General features: G+C 38.4%; 1 protein-coding gene across 7 annotated transcripts in view; it reads left to right on the top strand.

Annotated features, from left to right (window-relative positions):
* The window catches only part of Pex23 (tectonin beta-propeller repeat-containing peroxin 23), an 851,062-nt gene that overhangs the window by 609,879 nt on the left and 217,234 nt on the right, over positions 1-23,949 (top strand). For all 7 annotated transcript variants that reach the window (XM_090377810.1, XM_090377813.1, XM_090377811.1 and 4 more), the window contains one exon: positions 12,620-12,756. In XM_090377810.1, the coding sequence (XP_090233936.1) occupies positions 12,620-12,756 (137 nt within the window). The remainder of the gene's footprint in view (positions 1-12,619; positions 12,757-23,949) is intronic.

The following is a 23,949-nucleotide window of genomic DNA, read 5'->3' as shown; positions in this document are numbered from 1 at the left end:
GGGCTATTTGGCCCTTCGTCAGTGAGTGGGTAGGTACCCAGGTGATGCCATCATTGCATCACCTGGGTACCTACCCACTCACTGACGAAGGGCCAAATAGCCCTGAAACAGTGCTGTCTGGGTGGTGGTACCTATCTGAGAATAAGTAACACTAGTCTTCTCCTTAGGTGAAGCGTTACTTATTCGAAGTAGTGCAATATCATGGCAACTCGTTGTGAAGGCATTCACAATATGAGATATAACCTAAAACGATGCCACCTTAAAAATTTTCTGTTTATTCAGAAATGGCTGTGTATTATGATGCTAAGCACTTTATATACATAGTCCAAAAGCAACAAGTATTTATGAAGATATTAAGGAAAGGTATGGCGAACCCCAAGCCAAGTTCATGGCAAGCAATAGGTGGTTTAATAGGTTCAAGCATTGCACTGGTTTCAACAACGTTAAAGTATGCAGTGAAGTCACCAGTGCCGATTCTGAAACTGCAGAGAAATTTTGTGATGTGTTGGAAAAAATTATTGATGAAGGCAGCTATTCAACCCAGCAAATTTTTAATGTTGACAAGACTGTTCTGTATTGGAAAAATTGCCAGATTGAACATACATTGCCAAAGAGGAAAGGACAATGCCAGGTTTCAAGGCTTCAAAAGATAGGGCCATGCTCTTGCTTGGAGGGCTAATGCAGTGGGAGATTACAGATTAAAACCACTGCTTGTGTACCATTCTGGAAATCCTCGTGCATTTAAGGGCATCAATAAAGCCACCCTACCCATGCATTTCTGATCGAACCAGAGAGCATGGATAACAATATCTCTCTTTGAGGGTTGGTTTAAATGCTGCTTCATTTCTGATATTGAAAAATATTGTAAAGACAACGATGTTCCTTTCAAGATTTTGACTTCTATTAGATAATGCTCCTGGATTTCCTACACATCTAGATGATTTCAATTCGAACATGAGTCATATTTCTACGCCAACCACAACTTCTCTCATCCATCTTATGGATCAGGGTGTTATTTCAAATTTAAAAGCATGCTATTTACACGCAACATTTGCTCGGGCATTGTCTGCAGTAGACTGTGAGAAAAATTTTACGTTAAGAGAATTTTGGAAATCTTACAATATTTACCAAGCCATCTTAAACATTAATAAGGCCTGGGTGGAAATTACTAAAAGTTGTTTAAACGGCGCATGAAAGAAAATATGCCCATGCCACGTAAAAGGCTTCGAAGGATTTGAAAAAGATGAATCGTATGAAGAGGTTACAGATAAGATTGTAAAGGTTACAAAGCTACTTCAGTTGGAGGTAGATGCTAAAGACATGGAGGAGTTAATAAAGGAAGATGAGAAGGAAGTATCTAACGAAGAACTTATTAACTTGCAGACAGCAATAGTGAGTTCCGAGTGCTACACAAGCATGGGGGATATTCCGACTTACGTAGAATCTGCGGAACGCAACCCTTACATAAATCGGGGAGTGACTGTACATATAGATATTTATTTATATACTGTATATATATATATATATAAAAATAAATAAATAAATTTTCTGTGTATACTCCGAGATGACCACATGGTCAGAGAAGTTAACAAGATCAAAAGAATACAAAAAAGAGCACCATATTTAGCAGTCACGGGCTTTAACCCCAGTCACTCAAAGCACATGTACTTTTGTGCTGTCCTGTCTCAGCACTCAGCTGATTTTATGTATATATATACAGTAAACCCCTGCTATTCGCGGGGGTTACGTTCCTGAGAAATGCCGCGAATACCAAAAATGCGAATACTGAGTTATGGCTCTCATAGTAGTAATAAAGGGGTTCCGTTCCAAAGTATGAAATATATAAGAAAAACTAGTCTAAAATTTTGTCTATGTATATATTATATGTACCTTCATAATATGACTATGTACATAGACGGTATAGGTATGTTGAGGGTCTGACGGCTCCGGGGATTTCTCCCATCTCCGCGTATGTTCTATGTATCGAGTGACAGTACCCTGTCTATGCCAGAGGTTTAAAAATAATGTATGGGTCATGTGGTATGTAGTTTGTTGTGCCCATTGTTCATCCGGCCTGTTGGCCGCCGGGCCCCCAGTGGGACCCGGTGTTACCATACCTAGCGATGGGGACGCCGGCTGGGTGTACCAAGAGACTAATTATACTCTGGAAGGTCCTGCCACTTACTTTCCTGGGATTTCGGTGACTAGGACCTAAAATAAAGGTTGGAGTTATCGCTGTTCATTTAAGTATAATTGCATTTAGAAAGTGCTGCGTGGTGAAAGAACTATTTCTAGAGAGCCTAAAAGGTCGGGTAAACTTTGATGTGATTTAAATTTGGACATGTGGGGCAATCGCTGTACAAGAGAAAGTAATAGGAGGGAGAGTGTAGAGAGGGGGGATGAAAATAGGAAGAAGCGGGGGTCGGATAGGAAGGTGGTCTCCCATTTTCAGTGGGGCATGCCCATGCCCCACGACATGGGGAGGCGAGAAGAGGAGGAAAAAATAAAATAAAATAATAATAAAAAATAAAAAAAAATAGAAAAATATCGAGAGGAGAAGAGCAAATACCCCCTCCCCGAAAAAAAAAAAAAAAAAAAAAAAATCCCGCACAAGGGAGTGCAGTTTTGGATCGACAGTAGGCCATCCAAATCATCCTCGTGTCTTGTCTTTCTGTGGTATGCTGAGTTTTTTTTTTTTTTTTTTTTTTTACTTGTTTGACCTCCTGCATTCTTTCTAGTCAGGTTGCCTTTGGTATATTTCTATCATTGTTTTCCTTCTAGAAAATAGATCCTGGGCATATTGACTGAGTGCCTTGTAATCCTCTTGAGTGTCTAACAGTCTGGGTTTTTGGTTGTCTGGGATATATTGGATTGCCGTTATTAGGCGTAGTCGTAGGTCATCATACAAATCGCACTCAAACATTAAGTGTCTCCAGGACTCCGGGTTGCCACAGGAACAGTCCGCGTTATTTATGATGCCAAGTTGGTGAAGTTTAGCTTTAAATGGGCCGTGCCCTGTAAGGAGGAAGGTGGTATTTCGACCAGGGTGAAACCATGCTGGCGCCTTAGGGTACAGCTTGGTGACAGTGGAGAGGAATCTTCTGGTCACTGCACCTTTTTCTGTGTTGCTCCATCTCCTCTGCCAAATCTGGAAGAGATGGTCGGTGATTCTTCTCTTCTCATAGTTGCGGTCATTAGTGATGTCAGTGGTAAGGTCATACATTGTAGCCAATGTGTTTCTGGCAAGATGGTAGAGCAGACCACAGCGGATAGCTTCGAGATCCAGGGGCAGAATTCCTACCAGGACTTGGAGGGCAGCAGTGCTAGTCGTTCTAGTTGCTCTCTACATAGTAAGGAGGATGGTCCTCTGAATGGTTTCGAAGATCCGTTTATTCACTTCTAGTGCCACCCTCGACCAGACAGGGGAGCCATATATGATGGCAGGGATAAAGAGAGCTTTGTAGTACAGAGACAGGGTAGTACAGGCGCCTCCGTAGCCAGGTGGGAAGGAGCAGCAGTGCGTAGCACCCGCTTCTTGATTAGACCGGGGTTCGAGCCCGTCACCACCAAATGCGGAGGATGCAGAAAGGTCAGGAATGACCACCGCATATTCACGGAGCAATATGGCCTTAGCTGCTAATGCTCCTAAAAACCAAATAACTAAATAACTAACAGGGTAGTACTTCTGAGTCCCCAGTCTCTGCGAGTGACTCTGGCAAAGAGGGCCGCGTATCTTCTTATCTTTTGTTTAATATATTCTAGGTGTGGCTTGAAATTTAATTTTCTGTCCAGGATTATTCCTAGGTATTTAATTTGTTCGCACAGCTTAACTCTTTTGTTCTCAATCTTAATTTGTGGTGGTCTCCTTAAGTCTAGCGTACCTTTTAGCAGCACCGATTTTGTCTTGTCGGGTGCTAGTTTGAGTAAGTGTAGCTTCGTCCAATCTAGCAGCTTTTGCAGGGCATCATTTGCTTGCATTTCTAAGGAGGATCTGCTGTCAGCCGCGATGGTCAAGACCAAGTCATCTGCATAGGCCTGGGCCTCCACACCACCCAGATCCATGGCGAGGAATTCGTCTAAGACAAAGTTCCACAGGAGCGGTCCCAGGACAGAACCCTGGGGGCAGCCCCTGCGGACTGGGCAACTGAGGCATTTATATGGTGTGGTAACTTGCACTGCTCTATCAGCCAGGTAATCCTTCATGCAATAATAAAGATTCAATGGAAGGTTGGCAGCTCTGAGTCTCGCCAAGATGCTTGGCCACCAGAGGGTGTCGAACGCCCCAGCGAAATCCACAGCAATGACGAGGAAGTATTTCCTTTGACAATGGGCGGCTCTAGAGAGTAGGTTCTGTATTGCTTCGATAGTGGATTTACCAGAAGTAAATCCGTATTGCTTTGTCATGTTAGGATTGACTTCATTATAATGCCTTGTGATTCTGGTATGTAGCAGCCTTTCGAATATTTTACTGAGGGCTGGTAGCAGGGCTATGGGTCTATAGGAACTAGGTGTCTCTTGTGGCTTTGTTGGGTTTTTTAGGAGTAGTTTTAAATTTGCCTTTTTCCACTGTAGTGGAAATTTACCTGCTTCCAGGCAGCAATTGAATAGTTTTAGCAGTAATTCCGGTATATGTTCCATTGCTTCTTTTGCCATCTCCGGTTCAATTAGGTCCAGTCCAGGGCATTTCTTATTTTTTGTGGGGCTTGCTGCATCCTGAATTTCTTCTAAGGTGAAGGGGGGTTCTATTTGGTCATTATTATAGCAATTGTTTGCTTGGCAGATAGCCTGCTGCTCATCTGTTAGTGTTGTTGGCAGCTCCTGAAGGATGTTGTCCAGGATGTTCCCAACCGACTCCTCCCAGGTTATGGTTAAATTTCCTTGTGCTGTTTTGGTGGCTGTCACGACTTCCCCCCTGGGGAGTTTGTGAGTGGTAATTTTGTATACCACCCCCCAGGGGTTGCTGTTTCCTGACCCTTGTACCAACCTCTCCCATGATTCTCTTTTCTTTTTCTTTATCTGTTCAGTATAACAATTTCTAGCGATTCTATATTGGTTCCTGAGTTCAGTGACTTTTTGTTGCGGCCAATTCCTCCTAGCCCTCTGAAATTGTTTTCTTCTGTGTTGAACTAATTTCCTCATTCGTGTGAGCTCTGGAGTCCACCAGGGCGTGGCCCCTGCAATGGGGATTCTTCTCTTCATGGCTTTCTCTGCTGCTTCTGTTATTATTTTTGTTAAATTCTTCTGGAGTCGTTCCGGGTTTTCGCTCCTGCATTCCTGCTCCCTCAGGTATGTGCAGGTATTGCTGGCCTGCTGTGCGTAGATTCTCTCGGAAGGTGTCCCAATTTGCCTTGCTGAGGGCGAATCTATTTAGCATGTGCCTGTCGACAGCTGTTCTTGTCAGGTTCCTTTCTAATGTGAAGGTTATTGTGCAATGGTCCGAGGTCGTCCAGGCGTTTCTAACCGTCCAATTTGTGATGTGGGTGTCTATATTTCTTGTGGCTAATGTTATATCAATCTCTGCTTCCCATAAGGTGTTGCAGAATGTCGGGAGGCAGAAGGGTTGGTTTTTAACAACAAATATAGAGTTGGCCAGGTGCTCCTCGAGCCTTTGCCCATTTGTTGAGCCTCTTCTTTCAGGCGTGGTACTGTGCCAGAGGGGGGACCTGCAGTTGACGTCTGCCCCCACTATTATCTTGTGTCCGCTTAGTGCAGTTTGAAGATTCTCCAGGTATGTTATCGCATAGTTGATTTCTGCCCCTGGCCTGCAGTATAAAGCAACCACATAAAGACTTCTCAGAGAGGTGACAAGGTGGGCACATGCTACCCATGGTGTGCAGAATTGTGGGATTTTTGTGACCGTGATATGGGGGTTCCTGATTATCACAGTTGCCCATGGAGTTTCATCTGTGTACTGCACAATTTTGTATTTAATAGGATATCCCCGTACTTGCTTTTGGTGCGTGTACGGTTCCAATATTATGAGGATGTCAGCGTTTTCATCGTCAGCTTTTAGTCGGACTTGCTCCGCAACCGCTCTGGCACGCTGTGCATTGAGCTGGTGGAATGTGAGAACGCTGGAGTTGAACTGTTTATGGTGTGTGGCCATAATCTATTCTCTGTTGGTAGGAACTCTTGATTTTTTGGTATGTCGGACATCCAGTATCGTGGATGGAGTGTGAGTGCTCCAGTTTCAGACTCTTACAGTTTGTGCAGGTTGGTGCGTCGGTTTTGTTGGGGCAGGTATTGTACTCATGTCCTTTGCCAGAGCAGTGGCCGCAAGTCGGCTCTCTTTGTGTGCAAGTATGGGTGGTGTGGCCATATCTGCAGCAGCGAAAGCACTTGGAAATGGATATATGTTCCCTGTATCTCAGGCTGCTCCATTCTATATAAATTCTGTTTTGGGTGCTTAAGATTTGCCAAGCAGATGGCGCCAGTTCCACCGTCCAATTTACTCCCATCCCGTTCTTTGCTTTTATTTTGAACTTTGGAAAAATCAGCTCAGAGGGTTCCAACTCTGGGAAGTGGCTCTGTAAGTTCTTTCTATAAATCTCGTTTGTTAATTGCTGCGGATCCATGTCATACTCTACATCGAATATTAGTATAGTTGGGCCTTTCTTTTTTGATAATTCTGCCTTTAGCCCTAATGTGGTTATTTTCTCATTTGCTTTTATTTCTTCTATCTCCTCGCTCTCAGTCTCAATCACGATCCCTGGTTTTGCGGATAGACTTTATTCTGGTGTTTTGTCTTCCTTCATATTATCTATTACTTTTTGTTTGATTTGCTCACTTGATTGGTTGCTGTCCCCGGTAGGTCTCAGTATCACTATATTTGGAGTTTTTGTGAGTACTTTCTTCTTTTGAACTTGTAATTCGCTGTTTTTTTCCCTCTCACTTGGGGTTTGCCTCAGCGCTTGGGCATATGATGGGGCGCGCTGTAGCATTTGTTTGCCACCATCAGCATCTTTATATGCTTCTAGGGCTGCAAGCGCCCTCTGGTGCTCACATTTGTTTGCAGGAGGATTGTTTCTAATTTAGTCCATTGAAGGACTATGTCTGCTCTTAAGGTTGAAGAAATTCTGCTACTGTTATCTTTCATTATGTTTTCTAGAGTGGCTCGCAGGGTGAGCACTTGCCCAAGGACTGTTCCCTGTGGCAATGAGAGATCCAGGGGGGAGATTTTTTCCCCTTGTTTTTGCTCTTCTGTGTTTTTGCTCTTCTGTGTTTTTGCTTGGTTCCTGTCGATCTCTTGCTTCACTATTGCTCCTCATTTCCCGGTCTGGTTTTTCAGTATTGTACCTCTTGTTTCTCCTCTTGCAGGTGGTGTCATGTCTGGATTCGTCCTGTTCTTCTGGTTTGTCTAGGGTGGGTTTCACCGCGCACTTGTCGGTAGATGTCTGGGAACCCTCTGGCTGGCCTTGTTGACTGTCTGGCATCTCCTCCAGGTCTTGTGTTCCCAAATCCAGAATTGGATAATGGTGCCAAGATAATTTTTTTGCAGCAGGATGAAATCTGAGGGATGAAAATCTGCGGGATGAAAATCCACGGGATGAAAGCTTCTGAGGGGCAGTTGCTGAGTTGCTTTGCTGCTGGGGTGCAGTGTTTAGTTCAGAATCTCAGAGTTTTACGAGTGGGAGGGGGGAAGTCTTAACCCCTAGATATGAAGAATACTGGATGATGAGCTTGGTTTATTGTTCGTCCTGGGGAGCCATTGGGAGCACGGCTCTGCGCATATTATTATATATATATATATATATGTTCTCAATATCTTAAATATAATGGAATTAATAACTTCTATTTATCATATTTTAAATCAAATAAATTTAGTACCAATAAATATTCTGGATATGGATGTCTTGAAGTACGTAGCTACCAAATCACACTAACGGTCACTCAAACAGGGCTTGACCGCGTGGTGTACACTGTGAACAAAGGCCTTTGTTTATTAGCAATTCTGCCCAGACACGATAGGAGGGAGTATATGATGAGAGCCTTGTCGATCAATTTGGCCCTGGAAAGATTGTGCAAGGCTCAAGGGGTAGAATTTTTTTCAGCCTGGACTGTACTTGTTAACAGGAAAGATTGCTTCTACAGGGATGGGATACACTTAAATAGAAAGGGTGCAAGAATATTTGCTGATGCTATCGAGGCAGTGTTAGGTGGGTCGGAAAACTGCTAGCTTGGGGGGGAGACAAAGACCAATAGATTGACAGTAGCCACTGGCAGAGGTGAAAGAGATTCTTGCACTGCTTCTATTAGAATGATCAGAAGCCTGAAAAACAAGATGCATGGTATTTCAGAGACTGCTCGGAGCCATTGCGGTACAAGTAAACACATGGGTTGTGTTAGGGTAGCTAAGAATAGAAACAGGTGCAGGTATACTTGCGTGTACACCAATGCTAGGAGTTTAGTAAATAAATTTGATGAATTTGAGGTATTGCTCAAAACATCAAGGCAGATATTGTTGGGATATCAGAGACGTGGTGTCACACAGATATAAGGGATGCAGAAATGCAATTTGGGGAATACAACGTCTACAGAAAGGATAGACAGGATAGGAAGGGGGGAGGGGTTATGCTATTAGTTAAGAAACACATAAAAACCAAGGAAGTGAAGCCAGTCGACATCGCTGGACAGTGCAGTGTTGAGTCAGTTTGGTGTGACATAAGCATTGGGAGATCAAAATTGAGAGTAGGAGTGTGCTATAGGCCTAATGACTCTGATGAGTATAATAAGGAACTGTACAGGGAAATAGAGTGGGCCAGTAAATCAGAGAGTCTTATAATGGGAGATTTTAATTTCCCAGATATTGACTGGAATTTGGGGGCTGGTTACTCACACACTAGCAGGGCTTTTGTGGATTTATTGGATGATTGTTTTCTACATCAGCATGTTCGGGAGGCAACTAGAGGGAGTAATACTCTTGATTTGATTATCAGCAGTGATTCTTCATGCATTAAGAATCTGCAGATAAATGAACCACTAGGTGGCAGTGATCACAGTGTGCTGAAGTGGGATTTACTGAAAGAGGTAACTACCATTAGGGGTAAAGGGAAGGGTTATTGCTTCCGTAAAGGCGACTACGATGGACTGAGACAGTATTTAAATTCTATACAGTGGGACCAACTGATGATGTTACCAACAGCAAATTCAAAATGGGAAGCATTCAAAGAACTTATCTTGGAAGCTACTAGGCTTTACATACCAACTAAGAAATATTGTTCAAGGTTTAGGCCAAAATGGATGTCAGATGAACTAATGAGGCATATGGCAGAGAAGAAAAATGCATGGGATACTTACAAATTAACACATGACACAGAAGCCTATGATAGATACAAGTTGATATGCAACCAAGTTACAAAGGAGGTTAGGCAGGCGAAGGCAGATTACGAGAAATCCTTGGCAAGGGATGCAAAGAAAAACAGCAAAGAGTTCTTTACTTATGTAAACTCTAGAAGGAAGGGGATGAATCAGATTGGTCCACTTGATATTGATGGGTCAACTGTTGATGATCCTGCTCAGGTAGCTAACAAACTAAATGAATATTTTGCATCGACATTCACACATGAGGAGTTATTCAGCAAGGGGAATGCCAGAGGTGTATTCAACTCTAGCAGTAAGCTACAGAATCTTGAAATAACTGGGAGTAAAGTGGAGGAGAAACTGTTGAAGATAAACACAAGAAAGGCACCCGGGGTGGATGGGATCTATCCAGTTATATTAAAGGAGGCAGCAAAGGAAGTAAGCAAACCCTTAGCCATAATTATGAGAGCTTCCTTGGACTCAGGGGAGGTACCCATAGACTGGAAATGTGCAAATGTGACCCCAATTCACAAAGGAGGATCAAAGGCTGACACAAGTAATTATAGACCTGTGAGCTTAACTTCTGTTCCAGGAAAATTAATGGAGGCACTGGTTAAAGAAGCACTGCAGGATCATTTAGACAAGACTTCAGTTATAGCTCGGACACAGCATGGTTTTGTTAAGGGGAAGTCTTGCCTGACCAACTTGATTGGATACTATGATGCAGTCACAAAAGAACTGGATGCAGGGAATAACTTTGATATTATATACTTGGATCTTAGAAAGGCTTTTGATACTGTTGCACATGGAAGACTGCTACACAAATTGGAGCAGTGTGACATTGGAGGCAAATTGCTGCTATGGATAAAGGGGTGGTTGAGGGGGAGAAGACAGAGAGTGGTAATCAATGGACACTGCTCATCGTGGACTAATCTTATTAGTGGAGTCCCTCAGGGCTCAGTGTTGGGTCCATTATTGTTTTCTGTATTTATAAATGATATTGATGATGGTATATCAAGCTTAATGTCCAAGTTTGCAGATGATACAAAGGTTGGCAGGGTTGTCAAGGACACCACTGACACTATGCTGCTGCAACAGGATCTGGAAAGGTTGAGCAGATGGGCTGAGAGGTGGCAAATGAAGTTTAACATTGACAAATGTAAAGTACTACACATGGGAAAAAGCAACCCCAGAGCAACGTATCAACTCTGTGGTACTACACTGACAGTGGTAGAGAATGAAAGGGACTTGGGGGTGATTGTGCAGGCAGATATGAAGTTCTCTGAGCAGTGCAGACGGGCTGCAAGAGTAGCTCATGGAGTATTGTCAATGATATACAGGAATTTTTCCAGCAGGTATAAGGAGGTGATTATTCCATTGTATAAGGCAATGGTCAGGCCACACCTAAAGTACTGTATACAGGTCTGGAGGCCTCATTTCAAGAAGGATGTAGAGCTGCTGGAACGAGTACAGAGAAGGGCAACAAGATTAGTGAATGGAACAAAGGGGTGCTCTTACGAAGAAAGGCTTAAGTGTTGCAAATTACAGTGTCTGAGGACTAGGCACCAGCGAGGTGATCTGATAGAGGTGTATAAAGCCTTGAATGGTTTAAGCATGCTCAATGCTGATGGGATTCTTCCTCTAGCTCAGAAAAATCACCTGAGAGGGCATAAATTCAAATTGAGGAAAGACAGATGTAGGATAGATGTGCGGAAATTTGCCTTTAGCCAGCAGGTGGTTGGTTGGTGGAACAGACTGCCATCCCTTGTGGTGGAGGTTGATAGCCTAAATAAGTTTAAGGCTCAGCTGGACAGGTATTTTGAACGAACAGAGGGGTGAAGTGGAAGTGGGTTTTTTTTTTTTTTGGCTGATGCTGCATAAGCTTGCTTTCTTGCATCAAATGCCTCTACTAATGCTAATGCTAACCAGCATACTAAAGTCAAACGAGGAAAACTAGCAAAATATCCAAAATTCGTCATGAAAGTTACATGTGGTTGTAGAACTCTTCGATTACTGTTCCCGAGAATTACTATGATCAATATTTAGGAGTTATTTGTGGTACTATTCACTTTAACAAAATTGGCAATATAATAATACTCAATGCAAAATCACGTTGTGACCCGGCAAGATCAATGCTAATAAAAATTACCATAACTTTCGATTATCTTGGCCGATCTTCACGAAGTTGATGTCCATGGATACATCTTGAGAAGAGGAACTTAATCGACACAAAATAAATGAAAATGTGACACTTGAAACCAATAAATGGCACAACAAATAACGGAGCACCAAAACTATACGTGTGGCCAGTACTTGGTCAGCGTGCATGTCCCTGACAGTATATAGTGAAAGGCAAGCATATGGCATCGAAATGAAAATAAGAAACAATTTAATATTAAATGTAATATTTATTAGAAATTTCAAACCAGCGCCTTTGCTAGCTAAAAAACTTATCCCGCCAGTGCTATCACCAGTTTCGCTAAAGTATTGATAAAGGAGTTTTGCCTTTTCACGAATGATGAGTGAACTTAAGTGAATTTTATTTTGAGTTCAGTCTTCTATCCACAGATTTAAAGCTTTTTCCGTTTTTTTCTAATTTAACATCACGAGTTACAGAGAAAATTTTTGAAGCAATTAGCGCGTTTTCACGGACACTACGGCGGATTTTTTCTTCCGATTTCTTGATTGATCGTACTGTTGACTCATTGATTTTATAATGTTTTGACACTGAGGAGACACTTTCACCATTAGAAATTTTGTCTAATAACTCAATTTTATTCGCTAATATCATCACCTTGATCTTTTCACATTTCCCTTGTTATTCGTAGCCATATTTTTGTACGGGTTAGAAAGAACTTGTCCACAATAAAGTCACTTTCTTCCGTTAACACTCGAAAAAGTCTGTTTTACACTGTAAAATGGTAGATTTATCACTTTTGTAAGCATATCAATTTATAAATTTATTCAATTTATAAGCATATAAATTAAAAGCAAACGACGAAACCTTCCATGACAAGCGCATAACACATACTGAACAAGGATTAGCGAGAAACATCCACGCTCGCGATTTTGTCACCCCTCTCCCCCCACCCACTGAGTGCTGTTTTGACCGGGAAAAATAATTTTAGCCACGCCCATGTTTTTTTTATGGCAGAAAATGTTCACGGCGCTTTAAAATTCAAATTTTTTTAGGTTTCATTTTATATTAAATCAGCGACTGCGAATAGTGGGGGTTTACTGTGTGTATATATATATATAATCGGCTGCTAAGATATATATATATATATATATATATATATATTTTTTTTTTTTTTTGCAGATTTCTGATTGGGCTATTGATTTCAGAACACCTGGTGGCACAGATAGTGAAGGCTGGCAGTATGCTATAGATTTCCCTCGAAAATACCATGCTTACAAAAGCTTTACGGATTATGTTCGACGTCGTCGTTGGTACAGGTAATTGCATATGTTAATGTTAAATAGGAGTAGATTGAAAACAATGGTTAATTATTGTCATGATTCGTGAACAGACAGCCAATACTATTTCATGAATAATTATTTAAAATGCATGTATCATAAACATAAATTTGTAGCATATTTCAACTAATTTTTTTCACTGCCTTGTGTGATAATGGAAATTTAGTGTATTGATGGATGAATTTGGGTGCTTGAAAAAAGGATCATTGCCCTTTGTGGAATTTAATTAGGCAACCCAAGTATCGGCTGCCCAGTTAAGATTAGAGGTTACCCTCATTCACCTAGCTGCATGGTGAGATCACCACAAATGGAATGCACTAGCCACACAGGAGTTTGGTTTGGATTTTATTGCTGCATTAGCAATTAAGGCTATAATGTGCCAAGACCAGGTCATATATAAAAATTTAAGCTTTCAGTGACCTAATTGGTTAGGTCACCATATCAGATATATAATAACAAAAGTATAAAATATACATCAATAAATAAATAACAATCTAAGTAAATAACATCAATAAATAAATAACAATTACTCATATTTAAAATATGAATTTTAAATATGAGTAAAAACGTTTACTGATTTTAAATAGCTAAAAACAGCAGACACATGGTCATTGTCGGATAAAATCTGACTGAGTGTATAAGGCTCAGCTAGATGACTAAAAACGGTAAACTATAAATCCCGTTTGTGTCTAAAACATGGACACTCGGTTAAAATATGACAAATACTTAAAATGGTGCCACAGTTCTCGCACATAGGAGTGTCATCTGCCCTCAGCAGAAATGCATGTGTAAGATGACTGTGTCCTATGCGGAGGCAAGCTAGAACAACTTCCTCTCTGCAGTTCCTGCCACACAGGAGAAAGTTATTCTTGGAAACTCTGTTGTCAGGGGAATGGGGATTTTTTTTATGCTATAAGAATAGGTGGAGTAGCACCATGGTTTCTTCCAGGGACAAAGTTACTGATGTTGAACTGTTATCATTTTTCATTTTTAAGGGTACAAAAGGTAATATTATTGTGCTTTGGTACTAATTATATAAAAAATAAGGGAGCTGAGGATTTACTTAACATGTATAGTGCAATATTGAGAAAAAAAAAGCCACAAGTTTGGATTAAATTTGAAAATGTCTGGAATTTTACTATCACATGATGGGGGTGGGAATACATAAAGTCTTGTCAATCAATTTGGTCCTGTACAGACTGTGCAAGGCTCATGTGGTAGTTTTCTCAGCATGGTCTATACTTATTAACAGAAGAAACCATTTTTAAAGAGATGGGATACACGTAAATAGAAGGGTTGCAAGAATATTTACTAATGCTATTGAGGAAGAATTAACTGGGTCATTAAATTGCATTTTGCCTCTTTGTGAGGCTGCACTAACTAGCAGTTAGTTCAATAGGAAGTAGAGATAAAATTGACTAATGCAGTGTTTCTGTTGGAACACTGAAGCCTGGTAAGCAACCATGTGGGGGAAATACAAAGAATGTTGCAACCTGGAAAGCAAGGTGTGGAGGATCGCAAGGTCTGCCAGGATCCTTGTGGGATGTGCAAATATAGGCTGTATTAGGGTTATTAGAGCAAATACATGCACACATATATGTGCTTAAACATGGATGCCAGGAGTATAGTAAATAAATTTGATCAATTGGGTGGACCTCATCAATTGCAGATATTAATAGGAATATCAAAATCATGGTGCCACTCAAATATAGGGGATGGAGAATGTGTGAATATAGTGTACAGTAACAATGTCCTGGAAGCTATGATTCTCCTCTGGGCCATGCCATATATATATTGGCTGCCCATGTTCAAAGGAAAAATATGCCGCCCTGGAACATTGTAACCCCCAAAAAATTAATAACATTTTTTGTAATAATATTTTATCGATATTAGAATTTATAAATAATATTTACATTTTTTATTTTATTTCTTTATCATGCTTTATTCATGCTATACATATTTGAACATGAAAAGGTAACATAAAATTAAGACAGCTTTGTGGAATAAATTTTATCGAAATTTGATATGTATGTTTTAAATAATATCAGTTAGTTTTGAAAAAAAAATTATGAAAACATATTAATAATAATTGTTACAAAAATACATAAATATATAATAAAGGCCGCCGTAGCCTAGTGGTCAGGCACACTTGTGCATAAGTACACGTGCCTTGAGTGAATGGGGTTCAAGCCCGTGACTGCTGAATATGGTACTGTTTCTTGTATTCTGTCTATCTTGCGAACTCCTCTGACCATTTGGTCGTCCTGGAGTATAAACAGAAAAAATAAAAAATAAAATAATAATAACCTTTATTTATAACTAAACATAATTACATGAATAAAGTTTAATCCATGTGCTATTACATATTTATCTTATAAAATAAGTTGAAATAACATGACTAAAATAAATTGAACTTTTCGGGCTTTCAGTTCTAAAAATTTTTTTTATCACATCATGCATATCTAAACTTTCAGTTAAATCATGTTCTATTGAGACTAGTGCTAAATTATCCAATGTGTCTTGGGACATTGTACTATGAAGATAATTTTTAATTGTTTTTAATTTGGAAAATGATCTTTCCCCGGTAGCTACACTCACTGCAATGTAAAAAGTATTCTTAGAGCAACCACTATGTTTGGAAACGTGGTGCATAAATTATTTTCAAAAATATACTCTGATACTTTTGTTACTCTCAAATCTGGTTTTAAAATATTTTTAAGTACTTTTAATTCATTGGTCATGTCAATGGCATCAATATCCTTTTCATTCTTGATATCGTTCTTGATATTTATTTTGCAAATCTTTACAACATTTTAGAATTTCTTGATCAGTTACATGCTTTAAATTACATATGTCATATAAACAATTGAAACCATAACTATGTGTTCTTAATAAATCAAACCTGTCTTTAAGAGAATTTATTGCTGTGTCTGGTATTGAAAAATAAAAATTAATTTTAAAATTTAACTGTGCATCGTTTATGCCTTTGTCTGGATTTTCATAATCAAATGATTCAAATTGAATTTTCTTTTTACGTCAAAGTATAAGAGAGACATCAGGAAATTTAGTTTCAGTTTCCAATATTTCGGCTAACTATTTTGATTCATTTAAAAACTCTAAAAATCCACTTTACTTTGTATTTACTTTGTAAGTAATTAGATAAATTATTTAATTGATTAAGCCAAGAATTTATATTCAATTTTGGATTTTGCATTGTTTTACTTACTGAATTCACATTATTTATTTCGTACCAAATTACTATTGAACATATAAATTTAAATGATTTTAATTTCGAGTCTAAACATTTTGACTGGTGTCGTGATTTAACATCTTTATTCTTATCTTCCATTATTCCTAAAAGGGCATCATATATTTCACCAATTTCTTGTCTTAATGGTCTTATTGCATCTATACGACTTTCCCATCTTGTATCGCTTACTGGTTTTAAAAGTAATTTCGAAACATGTTTTTTCAAAACTTCCCAATGTTGCGTGTACAAAGAAAAAAATATAAACAATTCTTGAACTGAGTTTAAAAAATCTACTGTTTCAAAATTAATTTTGGCAGCATCATTAACCACCAAGTTGAGACTATGTGCAGCGCAGAGTATAAAAAAAGCACAGGAGTTGATATTTAAAATTTTTCTTTGCAAACCATTATGTATGCCCCTCATGTTAGCTCTGTTGTCATAACCTTGCTCGTGCATATCATTAATATCAAGGCCTAATTCATTAAACTTGTTTAAAATAAATGCATTTAACCCTTCTCTCATCAAATTTGTTATAGGGAAAAAACCTAAAAAATGTTCTCTTATATCTACTCTTTTTTACCTTCATTTAGATTTACAAATCTAATTATAATAGTAAGTTGTTCTGTATGGCTTACGTCAGGCGTACAATCTAATATTATATAAAAATATATACATTGTTTTGCCATAAACAATATGTTGTCTTTACTTTGGGTAGCAATTAATGAAATTATTTCATTCTGAATTTTATCATCCAGTTGGCATACATGTTTGAGTATTTTGAGAATTTTGTATTCTTCGAAGGTGTTGGATCAGTTTTTGAAATCATTTCCACACCTTTTAAAAAATTGCCATTATTTGAGTCAAACAAAATATTACTCGTTCCCCTAAGGGCTGAATTTTGTCATGCCAAAACTGAATTATATATATATTATCTGTTTTATTACTTCTTACTAATGAATTTTTTCACAATTAAAAATTTCTTGCTCGTAGTGCTCTATCGGGGTTTTGTTTTCTAACGCTTTTCTAAGATCCATTTAGTATACAGGCATACCTCGGTTAACGTTACCTCTGATAACGAAGTCTGCAATTTCAAGCCCCATTTAACATAAAAAAAAATATTCCAGTTTAATCACCTGAAATCTAAACAAACTGAAGAAATTACGGAAACCTTTGGGGCTTCTCGTGGTTGGTTCAAGAAATTTAAAAAACGGGCCAGGATTCATAGTGTAAAATTAACAGGAGAAGCTGCAAATAAGTTTCCAGAAAAACTAAAGGAAATAATTGAACGTGAAAATTTTCCACCAAATTCGGTGTTCAGTGTTGACGAAAACGGTTTGTTCTGGAAACGGCTACCAACAAAAAGCTTCATTTCTATTGAAGAAAAATCAGCTGCTGGGTTCAAAGCAGCCAAAGACCGTTTAACGTTACTCTTTGGATCAAATGCCTCTGGCGATTATAAATTAAAATTGTTATTAAATTTACCATTCAGAAAATCCGAGGGCGTTAAAAGGTAACATAAAAATGAATTTACCTGTAATATGGAAAGCAAATAGAAAAGCTTGGGTTACCAAGAGTTATTTACTGATTGGTTTGTTAACCACTTTTGTCCAGAAGTAAAACAGTATTGTCAAAAAAACAACTTTGAAGAAAAAGCTCTTTTGTTGTTAGACAATGCTCCGGGACAACCTACTGATCTTCACACGTTGGACACATGCATTCCTGATAAAGTTGTGTTTCTTCCAGCAAACACAACTTCCCTGATTCAGCCATTGGATCAGGGAGTAATAGCATCATTTAAAGCTTATTATCTGCGTCGAACATTAAGCAATTTAACTGAACTAGAGGATAAAGAGGAAATGACAGTTAAAACGTTTTGGAAAAACTACACCATTAAAAACGCAATTGAAAACATTGATAGTTCTTGGAAAGAAGTCACTAAGAAATGCTTAAATGGAGTTTGGCGCAAAATATGGCCAGAAGTTGTACTAGAAGAAGAAAATAACATCCAAGAAATTAGAAATGAAGCTATCCAGATGGCTCAATCAATAGGTTTCGAAAATGTCGATGAAGAGGATGTTAGAAATTTATTGAATGCAGAAGATGATGGTTTTTCGGTGGAAGATTTAGAAAACCTTGTTAGCAACGAAGACAAAGATAATGAAGACGAAGTTAAAGAAGTTCCTGCCGAAAAAGTGTTAACAACCAAAGATTTAAAAAGGTGCTTAAATGACATTGAAAACATTTTAAATTTTTTTAGTGAAAATGATCCTGATTTAGGAAGAAGTTTTATTGTTAAGCGATCAGTGTTAAATGCAATAACTCCGTATAGGCAATTGTTAAATGAAAGAGAAAAAAAAAGCATAAGCAATCAACTTTAGACTCATATTCTTTGTATGTAAGTTGACTGTTTATTTAATAAAAAACTTTTCTTTGTTCGAAAAAAAAGCTTTTCATTTTCTTTAAGTGGGAACGTATCCCTATTCTGGCCATAGTATTTTTACCTCTGAAAACGAAGTTTCGCTTAACGAAGTAATTTCGTGGAACGCATCCTATTCGTTATTTGAGGTATGCCTGTAATTTTTAATATGAGTTTTATTCTTTTCATGTTTCAATAAAAATTGGGACAAATGTTGCCAGTCTGAAAATCCATTTGTAGCTAACAGATTCTTGGGAAAACCGAAAAGTTTACAGGGAAAACAAAAAACATTATTCAAAGATATAGAGTAGAGCAACCAATTTCTTGAGGTTTTTACCCCATTAGGTAAAGTACATTTGTAATATGAATCGAATCGCAAAATTTTTTCCCATTGTCATAAACATGATAATTAATATTTTTTACTTGTACAGGTTCATTTTGAATTAAAAGTTGCACTAACTTATTAGACAGCCTTAATGGCCACATACCGAGATCGTCACTTATTTCATATACTTCAATATTCTTTATTTGCATTTCGGCAGAGTCTTTTTCAGCACTACTTCTATCTTGACCTTCATTTTTATCTTCAAATTCATTTTTATTTTTGTCATTGTCTTTAAAATTTTCTTCATCGGAACTCGAACCACTTTCACCACTTTCTGCTACAGTTACTGGACACATTGAAGATGTTGACGGTTCTTCGATACTTTGAAATTATTTTAAAATAGCACCTTCTGATTTTTTATTTTCTTCATCTTTTACTTTTCTTTTTTCTACAATATTGCACACCAGAAATTCTTTTTGTTTTTCGATAAGTCTGGCTGTCTTTATGCATGGCTGAATATAAAGAAATATTTTCTATTACTATTATAAATAAATAATATACATACATTTTTCAGTTATGAAAACTCACCTGCTGCAGGGTAATTTGACATCAATATTTAATTTAAGTAAATAGATAATTTATAATAAACTTAATGCTGATAATTTTTATTTAATTTATTTTTTAATATTCTTATGTAATACACTGCACTTTAAAATAAAACTATTAAATGTTAAATTTCAGTTCATTACCTCTGTAAATGATACTCCCTGTAACGTAACTGACAAAAGTTTTTAGTTGGTGGCGACTAGGTATGAATGAGTAATTCTCCTAAATTTGATCCAGTTGTCTCAGAGAATGCATCCCAATCGTTAAACAAGGCAATACTGTATAATAGGCTCTCAACAACTACTAATATATGAATGAAGAATCAAAAAAGTTACAGGTTCACTATCTAATCATTTTTAAAAATTGTTTGTTTCGTTGTTAAGTATTGAGCTATTTATTGGATGTCTAAATAAATGAAATTTAAGAATTGCATTGAATGACTCCAGTCACTCAGTGAATGACTATATCCATAGTTGTTCACTGAGCGCCAGGAGTTAAAAACTGACAAATACTCAGTCAACGAATAAAGGATACATTTACAGAACAATAGCGCTTTGTCAAGTGTTTGGCTGCCTGTTATTTTTATTCCCAAAAAATGCCCTAGGATTTTTTTTTTTTTTTTATGTGAACCACAAACACGAGAGGTATTAGAACCTATAGTACTTAGTACCGTGCTTGGGTTGGAGGTTGAGAAGACGAAAGAAGATATTTGTTGACATTGGACTTGAACTTCTGAAGATTGTAATTTTCAGGAAATACGTATGAAGGAAGGTTGTTCCAGAAAACGGCAGTTGAATGAATAAATGAGAAAGATGAAAAGTGAGTTCTGTGGGTTTGAAGTTGGACAGTAAATGGATGTTGGCTGGTGGCGGCACGTGTTCGGACTGTTTTGAAAGAGAGAGCGGGAATTATAGAAGCCAATTCAGAAGAACAGTGCCCATGGAAGTATCTGTAGAAGAGGCATGCAGCAGAAACAGTACGTCTATGAGAAAGCGAGTGGAGAGACTCTATTAGAGATGAATCATTAATTAACCTAACTGCCCTCTTCTGAATGGAATCAAGAAGCCTGAGAGAGGTTTTGGGGGCACCACCCCAGATATGGGAACAATATTCCATGGCAGGGCAGATTTGCGATTTATACACGGTGAGCAGCTGTTTCGAAGAAAAGTAACGCCGAGAGCGAAAGAGAAAGCCAAGTTTTTTAGATGCAGAGGAAGCAATATTTGTAATGTGCTTGTGCCAAGAGAGAGAGATTAGAAGTCAGGGTAATCCCCAAAAGAGATATATCATTTTGCCTAGAAATTGGAGTGTCACTAAAGATAAGCATAGGAGCAGAAGAATCCTTTTTGCGAGGTATAAGACAAGACTGAGTTCTAGAAGGGTTGAAATCAACTAAGTTGTCTTTGCCCCACTGGAGAATTACCTGAAGATTGGCATTTAAGGAATTGGTAGCAGATTTTCGAAAAGTTGAAGTTGATTGAGCAGGACAAGGTTTCTCAAAATGGAAATTGGAATGCAATGTGCTATCATCGGGAAACTATGGATAGGATTTCCAGTCAATGGAAGGTCATTAATATACAAGAGGAAAAGAGTGTGGCAAAGAACTGAACCTTGGGGGACACCGGCATTAGTGGATAAGTTAGAAAACAGAGAGCCATCTACCATCACCCTCAGTGAGCGATCAGAGAGAAAACTGGATAACCAATTACTAAAAACAGTTGGCAAATCATAAGATGGAAGCTTCTTTTGAAGACCTTTATGCTAAACACGATCAAAAGCCTTTGAGATGTCAAGAGCAACTACTTGTGTTTCACCGAACCTTTCCATTGAATTAGTCCATAAATGAGTAACATAAGCCAGAATATCACCAGTGGATCGACACTGACGGAATCCATACTGGTGATCGTTGATCAGACGGAAGGTTTCTAGGTAGTTTAATAGATTTCTCCTTTGAGTGACTGGTGGGAGGTGTTTTACCAAGATCATTAATACATGAGCTGGAAGAAAAATGGGATGCTAGCAGGTCAGCTTTATTCTTGGCTGAAGTGGCAACCGAACCATCTGGTTTGGACAGAGGTGGGAGCACAGATGGGCAAAAGTTGCGGCCAATAGCTTTGGCAAGAGACCAGAATGCTCGGCTCCATTAGGGCAAGAAGCAAGTTTTCCAAAGTCCTAGTTCCGAACACATCTGGACTAGTGCATTTTGGTCCTTAATCGGACCAAAATGCACTAGTCCAGATGTGTCCCAAATAACCAGAATCTACTGTATTTTATATCAATATAGTTCCGGAAATACTTGGTTCCCGAGTTATTAACCAGAATGTCTTATCTCCCGCAAGTGAATTCCTTCATCTGACAGAATCTGGTGGTTTTCCATTCCGACTCAAATCAAGAGCAAGCGGATATGCACTTTATGTACGGTTTGGTGGACGGCAGTGCCCTGGAGGCTCGTCGTTTGTACCACGACAGTTTCCCAGAATGAAGATGTCTAGACAGGAAAACGTTTAAAGGTATCCATTCCCACCTTTGTGAACATGGGACCTTTACACCTCGTGCTGCCAACAGAGAATGACCAAGATCTATGACTCCTGAAGTAGAGGTGTGGACCAACTGCCTGGCCTCCATGCTCAACTGATTTAAATCCACTAGATTTCTTCTTGTTGGGCCATTTAAAGTCATTGGTGTATTCGACTTCAGTAGCTGATGTGGAAACTCTCCACAATTGAATTGTGGCAGGTTGTGAGACAATACGAAACATGCCAGGAATTTGGCAATGTCTTCGTGAGTCCATGAGACGTCGATGTGAGGCCTACATGTATTCAGGCAGAAGGTGGACATTTTGAACAATTACTATAAGGTGATGTGAACAGATAAGCCTTCAAAACTCGGAAAACAAGCATTTCTGGAACTATGTTGATATAAAATATTTTTAATGTCTACATATGCGGAACTCATTCCTGAAGTTATGCCATGTATTTTTGAGACACCCTGTATATATGTATATATTGTAAAGTTTAAAAAATTATAATGAAAAAAATAATAAGAAGAAAATTAAAATTAAATTAGTATTGCAAATATCAGTGGCAGCAATTATGCATATTCCACCAAAATGTATTTTAAAATACATTTTAATTCCATTAAATTAAAATGTATGCCAATAGAATTGCAAACCAGTAGAGCAAAAAAATAAAATAAACCAATGAAACGATACAAAACGAAAAGGGGGGGAAGTAATCAAGAAAAGGGTACTCTAGAAGGAACACTCCTAATGTAATTTAGAAGAGCCTAAATATACGAAATAACCAAAAATAATTTTGAAAGCAATTAATTAAAATTTAACAGCACCCCTTGCTGGCACCAGGTACAAATTATGTGAAAAATCACAAAAGATGGAGATGTAAACTATCTACAGTACTGGACCAAATGAAATAAAAATAAAACAGACTGGCCATTATGCCCCATCTCGACAGAGGACCACAAGGCCATACTAATCGGGAATTCACTTCGAACGTTAGACAAATGCATGCAAAGACGAAACGATCAAAAGATCAAACCGCCAATGCAATGGATTTGAATAATGGTGGTATTATGAAGTGGAAAACTAATAACACAGAAAGCTAAACACTCGCATGGCAAAACCATACCACTGACAAAATGACTGTTGAACTAAAATGTATAGGAAAATACAGTGCTGTAGAGGACAGTATGAGCGCAGCATTACTGCCCTCTACAGCACTAGTTAGCATATCGTCTCACTACTACCATGTGAAATGTATTGTAAAGTTTAACAACCCTCTTCTTCCTTTTTTGCTGTCCTACTACCCTATATTTTTATTTCTCGTGAGCCATTAGTACCGAACGCAGCATTGAGATGCTATTTTTCTACTAAAACATACTTTTCTCACCTTACACAAAATTTAGCGACTATTTACCGCTACTTTGTAAGATTATCATTTTCTCTTCTATCCTGGGATGTACTACTTCATTTGTTTAATGCCGATCACCCAATATACCCGCTTAATTTTAATTTTGTCCGACTTATTGCCTCCTTTTTCCAACGCTTGGGATCGCTGTGACATCCCATAAATACTTTGAACAGACTAGCAGTAATTCTTTTGACTCCCTACCATCACAGCACAGAATATCTCTCCCTCCCTAGCACATATACTGACACAACTCTTACCTTGGTATTCCAGTAAATTATTTTCTTTTCTTTCTTTATGTATTCTCCTTTTCCCTTTCTATGTCTCTTTTCTCTGTCAGGTCAGCCATAAAATATATGTTAGTGTTACTCTTTCCTCTCGCTACTTTTTGACTTTGCTCCCACCTTTGCTTAATTCAAAATTCAATATGGCTTTACTGTTTTAACCATGCGTTATGTATATTTCATGTCAGAAACAAAGGCCTTATTTCTTGCTGTCTTTCCTTTAGGTTTCAACGGTTCACCCTTTATGAAGACAAAAAATCATGGATCTACAGCAGGGGTGGGCAACTTTTTTCGTCAGCGGGCCAAATGAAATTTTCGTATCATGATGCGGGCCGAATGAAATTTTCGCATCATGATGCGGGCCGGAA

The sequence above is a fragment of the Mastigoproctus giganteus genome, chromosome 7, assembly GCF_048544385.1.
Source record: "Mastigoproctus giganteus isolate SK-2022 chromosome 7, ASM4854438v1, whole genome shotgun sequence".
Lineage (NCBI taxonomy): Eukaryota > Metazoa > Arthropoda > Arachnida > Uropygi > Thelyphonidae > Mastigoproctus > Mastigoproctus giganteus.
The sequence above is the reverse complement of the archived record's forward strand: the minus strand, read 5'-3'. Positions and strand labels throughout refer to the sequence as shown.